We start from the raw sequence: 7,675 nt of genomic DNA, 5'->3' as shown, positions 1-7,675 counted from the left end.
GGCGGCGTGGGAGCCGGTGCCGGGGCGCAGGGCCCTGCCCAGGTCATCCACAGCGGCCACTTCATGGTGTCGTCCCCGCACAGCGACTCGTTCCCCCGCCGGCGGCACCGCCGCGCCGAGCCCCGTGGCATCGACCCGACCCTCACCCGGCTCTTCGAGTGCATGAGCCTGGAGTACAGGTGAGTCCCAGAGCCCTCCCGGCACGTGTCTCGTGGACCCCCAGCTCTGAAGGCGTCAGGCTGGCTGAGACCCACTGGCTCTCCAGGAACCTGCCACTAGTTGCCAGCTGGCACTGTCCTTGTCATCTTGGCCATTGGATTGTGACATGTTCAAAAAAAGCCCTCCTGGGAGGCTTCAGGGAGAGTGAATTGGTGCTGGGCTGTTGGCCATGGAGCCAGACGAGATGTTCCTCCTCTCCTCATGAGTAGTTTAACCCTCCTCCACCTTCCTGTGATTCACTCATGGCTGCAGCACCCTCAGAGCCAGGACCTGCACACTCTGTAGAGCAGCAATAATCCCATGGGCAGCCAATGCTTTGTCTTTGGCAATCCAGCCCAGAGCAGGAGTCCTACCTTCCCATTCTGGACTCTGCCCACATGTCCCAAGGTTATTCCAGGGCTTGTAGCAGCAGCAAGGGCTGGATGGCTGCTCCGGGCTTTGCCCAGGACCTCCTGAAAGCTTCTCCCTTTCTCTCCTGCAGAATCAAATGGGTGGCTGCATTGCTCACCCAATGACACAAACCACCCAAAGCCCAGGACACTGGGGATCTGCTAATCCCACAACTCCTCATCCTGTCTTTTAGCACCTTGGCACACATCCTGGAAGGCAGCTCCCCTCTTCTGCCACAGCCCCAAGGTTCTCTCAAGCATAGCATCAGGATGACTTGCCCTACTGCTGTCGGTGCAAAATGGCTCGTGGAGCTTTGCAAAATGTCCAGGTGAAAACCTGGAATGACAATATCCTACTGATGATGCATGAAACCAAACCTCAGCACAATAGCCTTGAAGAGTTGCCCATTGTCTTGTTCCACGCAGGGTCTCATTGAGTTGCTGACCTCTCAAGTCCTTGAGTATTCAACAGAATATGTAGTCACTGCCAGAGCAGCCCTGGTGACACCAGGCACTGGGTCAGCACTCCAGGGGTACTATGTGCCACAAGGCCTGGGACATTGGGCCCACCACCACCTCCTAGGCTGCCAGGTTTGCTCACAGCTCTCCTCCAAGCACAGCTGGTGAAGCTGGTGCTCTGTGGGAGTACACAAAGAGCTTCAGCATAGGGTTGACCCAGCTGAGTGCCATGCTCAGGGGACACTGAGGCAGTGGTGACCTTACTCTCTTTTGCTCTCCCACCCCCATACTTGTCTTAGTCTAGGCCTTGTAGCTTGGGGTTGGAGGAGCAGACACTGATCCACCCCAGCGTGCTGAGGCTCTTGACTCCTGAGATGCCCCACAGCCCCTGTGTGCCCCCAGGCAGGGGAAGGGGGCAGGTGGAGCATCCCCCAGCAGATGTGTGCCACCCAGGGCTGGCCCTTGGTCTGCAGACAGGGCTCCATCACTCCAGTTTTCTCTGCCCCTTGGATTCCCTCTTGCTCCAAGCATGACAATGCACCCCCCAGCCTCAAGCCCAGTCATGGCAAACCATGACTGAGTTGGAGAGTAGCCCTCAGGGAGGAGGATCCAGCTCAGCTACAAAGCATTAGTGCCACCACTGGTGGCCACCAGGAGCCCAGAGTACTAGAGGTGTCTGCAGCTGCCTCGGTGCAGGAGTAGGTCTTGCTCAGCACCTGTGGGAGCAGTTCCTGGTGTGCCATGGAGCCAGGATAGCTGCAGGCCACGGGACTCAGCCAGGGAAGCGTCGACATTGGATGTTCTCCAAACTTCATGTTGAGTTCTCGTGTGGAGTTCCTTCCACCCTTAGACACTCTCCACCCCTCAGCTGTCATGCTGTGCAGCTTCCCAGCACTCTTAAAGCAGGATGCCAGGTGTGGACCAGAGATCAGGTGACTCCATGTGCTGCAGGGCTGGATGTGCCTCTCCACAGGTGGGACTGGACTCTGGCTCTAAGCTCTGACTCTGCTGGTTGAGCTGCTCTTCAGGCTTTTCTCCTCTCCCTTTGGAACCCCCCAGCAGCTTCACAAATACAGTTTTGACAGACTTGCAGGGCATGTTTGGAGGAAGGTCGCAGAGGGGCAAAATGGAGTTTAAAGATATTTGGCACACCTCTACTTTTAGTCTTACTTGATTTGATATTCCTCTGCATCACTGGCCATTTCCTCCCAGCCAGGTTCCTCAGAAGGGCAGCACAGCCTCAGTTGGAGTGACCATCCAAATGTCCTCCAGTCTTCAGGAGCACACCCACAGTTATGTCCTCCCTAACAAAGCAGAAACCATGGAAAGCTGCCAGCTGGGAGGCATCACTGGAGTTTAGAGTCCACCCATGGTGTTGGGCAGGGCTGACTCCAAAGCCACACGAGGTTGCTCAGGGCCATCACTCTGATGGATACAGACCAAGGATGATGAGCCCACCACCTGTCCACCCTGTCCCTGGGCTGCACTGCTCTCACAGGGAAGAGCCCATGGCTCTAATTAGAGCTCCCCTTGTTCCAGCTTGTGTCTGTTGCCTCTTGCCCTTTCTCGATGCACTTCTGAGAAGTGTCTGACTCCATCTCTATAGCCTCCTTTGGGTAGGTGAAGGCAGCAAGTAGATCCTCTCTTTACCTTCTCTTCTTCAGGCTGAACAAACTCATCCCTCACCCTCCTCTTCTGTCTTGTCCTGAAACACCTGAACACCCTCCTCCAAGATTGCTCCAGTTTCTGAACCTTCCTCTTTTATCAGGACCAGACTCAACCTCCAGGGTTGGCCTTTGCAGTGCTGAGCAGAGGGAACTCTCCCTTCTCCTGTTCCCCTGGGTGACTGCTGCAGCCACCCACCCCTTGCTGTCCAGTGTCACACCAGCTCAAAAGGCAACCACTAAACTCTCTAAACAGCGTCATTGTTCAATGGCTGTAACTGAAGAGCCATCTGGGTAGCTGGATTCCTGCCCTCTCCAGTGGTTCTTCACAGCACTTCCCAGGTGTTTATGGGAGTCCTGTCTCAGCTTGAGCAACCACCCCAAGGATCTGACCCATGATCCCCCTGTGGGCTGGACTGAGCATCACCCCCTCACTGGGAAAGAAACACTCTCTCCTCATCAAAGCTTGCTTCTAGAAGCAACTTGTTTCTTCAGGTCCCTCAAAGAGAGGTGACTCACCCTGCCAAGATCATCCTCTTGGGGCTGGGAAGAGGCAGTTCCCAGGCCCTTTGTACCAATTTCCCAGGATGCTTCCAGCAGCTTTCCTGCCAAAGACTTCCACTCCTCTTGCAACTTGCTGCATATCTTGAATCCCTTCCTGTCACCGTTTGACTCAGGTCCGACAACAATGCTCTCGATCCCCTCTCCCCCCAACCCAGATAGGAAAGGAGAGAGAGAAAAAGAGAGAGAGACTTGGCTGGATTGAAAACTAAACTACACAGCTTTAATTAAAATACTAATGAATTATACAAGAAAATATATACAATTATATACAGATATGTTCAGGTATGGGCAAAAGCCTCTCGCCTCCCCCCACCCCAGCAACTCCCACAGCACTTCCCTGAACTGGGAAGAGTCCCGAGGAATCCTGGAGCTGCTGCTGGAGAAAGCAGAGAGTTATGGGGGTCACGAGAGATCAAGGCTGAGGGTCGACGGTGATGGATGAACAGAGTCCTCCCTGGACGCCGGCCATGGACGGAAGAGAAGGGAAGAAGAAGAAGGAAGGAAGTTGTCTTCTGTGGTCTCTGACCTTCCTCTGAGCTTACGTAGATATATGGAATGGAATATCTTTGGCCAATTTTGCTGTCCGTCTAACTCAGCCTCCTACGGGGGGGTCACAGATCTCCCCACAGTGTCTGAGCCGGCAGAGTGCAGGTACGGCCTTGAAGCCTCAGGAGTTAGAAAAACATTCCTCTGTCTTATCAGCCTAGCAGAACACACTGTTGCTAGTTACAAGAAAGCTTACTGAAGGAAAAAAAAAACAGTAAAAAGAAAAATTGGCTTCCTCCTGGCTCAAACCAGGACACTTCCTTAGACTGCTGATTCTCCTGTGGGTGGACCTCCCTGCAGCACACTTCCCCAAAAAGCTGAGCTTGTGGAGCTGAGCTCCTTCAGGATCTGTTCATACATGGCCTTGGCACCACCTCCTCAGCAGAGAAACACTTTCTCCCCATCCCTGCTGTGTGACCCTCCAGTGTCCTGCCATGCAGAGCTGGTCACCTGGGCTCACACACCTCCTGTGACCCATTGCAGGGAGTCATGGGGTGACTGACCTGGGAATTGTTCTCCTAAGGGGAGAAAATCTGGGTGCAGATAGGAACTGCCAACTGCAGCCAGTCCTTGTCTTACCTTGCACAAATACTGAGCTCCAGCAGAAGCCTCCTGTGGCTGGGCCCAGAGTGTGGTGGAGATTGACCTCTTCTCCCCTGCAAATATGGAGAGGGGAGATTTTGCAGGTAGGGACATCAGAGTGATGAGTGACATAGAGTTACTTTGGTTACCCCCTTGCACACTGATGCCCCACCAGTCTATCCCTCTGCCAAGCTGACAGCAGGCTCTGAGGCTTCCTGAGAAGAAGCACAACTGCTGCTGCAGCAGCTTTGCTGTTCTCTCTGGTTGATGCTGTAATCCATGGTGCCTTCAACACACGTACACTGGGGCAGAAATCACCCAGGCAGAGATCCCAACCTTGCTGCCCTCTCCCAGAGAATCACAGAATGTTCAGGGCTGGAAGGGACCTCCAGAGATCATCGAGTCCAACCCCCCTGCCAGAGCAGGACCAAAATCAGGGCAGGTCACTCAGAAAGGCATCCAGATAGGTCTGGAAAATCTCCAGAGAAGGAGACTCCACAGCCTCTCTGGGCAGCCTGTCCCAGGGCTCTGTCACCCTCACAGGAAAGAAGTTCTTCCTCATGTGGAGGTGGAACTTCCTGGGCTCCAGTTTGAATCCATTGCCCCTCGTCCTGTCCCAGGGCACAAGTGACAAGAGCTTGTCCTGCCTTCTTGCTGCCCTCATGTATTGATAGACATTCATTAGATCCCCCCTCAGTCTTCTCCTCTCCAGACCAAACAGCCCCAGGTCTCTCAGCCTTTCCTCCTCAGGCAGGTGTTCCAGCCCCTTCATCATCCCTGTAGCCTCCCTTGGACTCTCTCCAGTAGATCCCTGTCCCTCTGGAACTGGGGAGCCCAGAACTGAGGTCTCACCAGGGCCGAGTAGAAGGGGATGAGAACCTCCCTCGACCTGCTGGACACACTCCTGATGCACCTCAAGATACCATTGGCCTTCTTGGCCACAAGGGCACATTGTTGTCCCCATGTCCTTCTCTCCAGATTATCCTGCACTTCCCTTTGCCCTCCCAGCAAAACACTCACCTGAGTTCCCTGCAGCTCTTGCCTTCTCTTGCAGCCGTGGGTTGGGCAGCTCCTGCTCGGAATGATCCCTGGGATGGGCATTAGGGGGGAGGAAAAGCTCCTGCTGGGACTAAAGCCAGCCAGGCTGCAGCTGGGCTGGGTTGTCATTAGCAGCAGAACTGCATGTCTTTGTCATTTCCCAAGGATTTGGGGCTGATCCTGCCCAAGCAGGGTGCAGAGGAGGTGTGCTGGTGTGGAGGCCTGTTTCCACACTGGTAAGACAAAGGGAAGCTGGGTGAGAAGCCCCCTGAAGCTGATATGAGCATCTTTGAAGACTTTGGAAGCCCAGTGGGGCTGTAACTCCAGAGGTCACCTAGATAACTGGCTGTGGAGATGTATCTAGGTTGATTTGCAGATGTCCAGCTTCCTGGGCAACTATTTATTGTTGTTGCCTTGATTGTCCAGCCTGCAGAAGTGAAGGCTCTGGGGAGATCTTATTGTGGCCTTTCAGTACTTAAAGGGGGCCTGTGAGAAAGATGGGGACAAATTTTTTACAAGGACACATAGTGAGAGGACAAGGGTGGGGGTTTTACACTGAAAGAGGGGAGATTGAGATCACACCTTAGGAAGAAATTCTTTGCTGTGACGGTGGTGAGAGCCTGGCCCAGGCTGCCCAGGGAAGCTGTGGCTGCCCCATCCCTGGCAGTGTTGAAGGGCAGGTTGGATGGGGCTTGGAGCAACCTGGGCTGGTGGGAGGTGTCCCTGCCCATGCAGGGGTTGGAACTAGATGATCTTGAAGGTTCCTTCCAACCCAAACCAATCTGAGACTTTATGATTCTATTTGTAGGAGGATTTAAATGACTTCCCTTCTCATATGGGTCACTTCATACTCTCTTTGCCTGGGTGGCTGCCTGAGAAGCAGAGCTGTGCAGGCAGAGGCAAACCCAGATACACAGAGCAGGTCCCCAATTACTCCCCAGGACAGTTTGTTAACAACTTTGTTATTTAACTGACCTCCAGCTGCCCCAGATGCAGCCTCTGGAGGGGCTGAGCTGGTTCCTTCCAGAGGCAGCGTGGTGAGCAGCAGCCCTGTCAGCAGCACCTGGTGGTTAAGAAAGAAGCTCATTCAGGTCTTGGAGGTCTGGATTTGGCTTTGAACACTCTTTTGCTTCAGGGCACTTTTCAGGAAAACAGTTATAGTTTTTCATTTTCTTTCCCAGACTCTGGGTTGTAAAACAAAAATTCCAGTAAAACCATGACTTCAGAAGCAGAATCTGTGAGAAATGGAACGTGAGCTTTTAGGGCTTGCAGGAAAGACTGTTCTTTTTCAGGCAGCCCCTCTTTTCAGTCCTCTTTCTTCTCAGGACCAAGCTGGGTCCTGGCAGCCCAGAGAGGGGCAGAGGGTCTCTGGTGGCCCCATGAAGGATCCTCCTCTGGCCCCTCCTGGGAAGCAGAGTTGTACCTGCTGGAAAACCCCTGGCTTAGCTGCTCCCCTCCTGCTGCCACCTGCATGGAGCCAGATCATTCCTCCCCCCTCCTCTTGCTTTTGATGGGGAGCAAACTACACACTTTGCCATGAAAGCAGGGGCTGCAACACCTTCACATTCTGGCTAGGCTAAGTGAATCCTGGAGTAAAGCCAGTGGGCAGAGCAGAGCTGGTGCCAAGCCACGGTGGGTAGGGTGCCAGCTGAGCCCTGCTCCCAGCTCCCCCCATCCCACCCAGCTGATGGGGGGCCCTGTGTCCCCATCCCTCGGGCAGTGTGGAGCAGCAGGACCACCAGGGAGTCCCAAACCTTCCTCACAGCTCAGCAGGGTGTTGGAATCCCTCACCCCGGGGACATGTCAGGGAAGGGTGGGGCCATTTTCAAGGCAAACCTGGGAGCAAAGGTCAGCCTGATAAGCCCCAAAACTGAAAGACTCATTAATGGGGGGAAAAGGCCACTAGTGGCAAAGCCCAAAGGCATCTCCAGGCTGCCTCCTGGAACCGCAGCAGCTCCGCAGCCCCACCAGCCCCGCGTGTGACAGAGGTGCCCACCGAGGTCCCCACAGTGGCCATGGGCTCCTCTAAGCCAGCTGCCCGGGTGTGTGGCACCGGTGAGGAGCGTGGCCGGGTAACCTTGACCTCCAGGGTCTGGCCGTGTGCCTGGGAACCCGTCCCTTCCATTGGCTGCTCCACCTGGCACCGCCGCGCTGTTTGCCTGGTGGGGAAAGTTCAGCTCCTGGAGACAGCGGAGCGGCCGGGTCCTGAACTCT

The 7,675-nt window shown here is 54.7% G+C and overlaps 1 protein-coding gene across 1 annotated transcript in view; it reads left to right on the top strand.

Moving 5' to 3' along the window:
- Positions 1 to 7,675, top strand: part of MLXIPL (MLX interacting protein-like) — a 28,855-nt gene that overhangs the window by 4,308 nt on the left and 16,872 nt on the right. The window contains exon 2 of the mRNA XM_010000204.1: positions 2 to 179. Coding sequence (XP_009998506.1) covers positions 2 to 179 — 178 coding nt within the window. The remainder of the gene's footprint in view (position 1; positions 180 to 7,675) is intronic.

This window comes from Chaetura pelagica, unplaced genomic scaffold (genome assembly GCF_000747805.2).
Source record: "Chaetura pelagica isolate M959 unplaced genomic scaffold, ChaPel_1.0 scaffold516, whole genome shotgun sequence".
NCBI classification, from domain to species: domain Eukaryota; kingdom Metazoa; phylum Chordata; class Aves; order Apodiformes; family Apodidae; genus Chaetura; species Chaetura pelagica.
The sequence above is the reverse complement of the archived record's forward strand: the minus strand, read 5'-3'. Positions and strand labels throughout refer to the sequence as shown.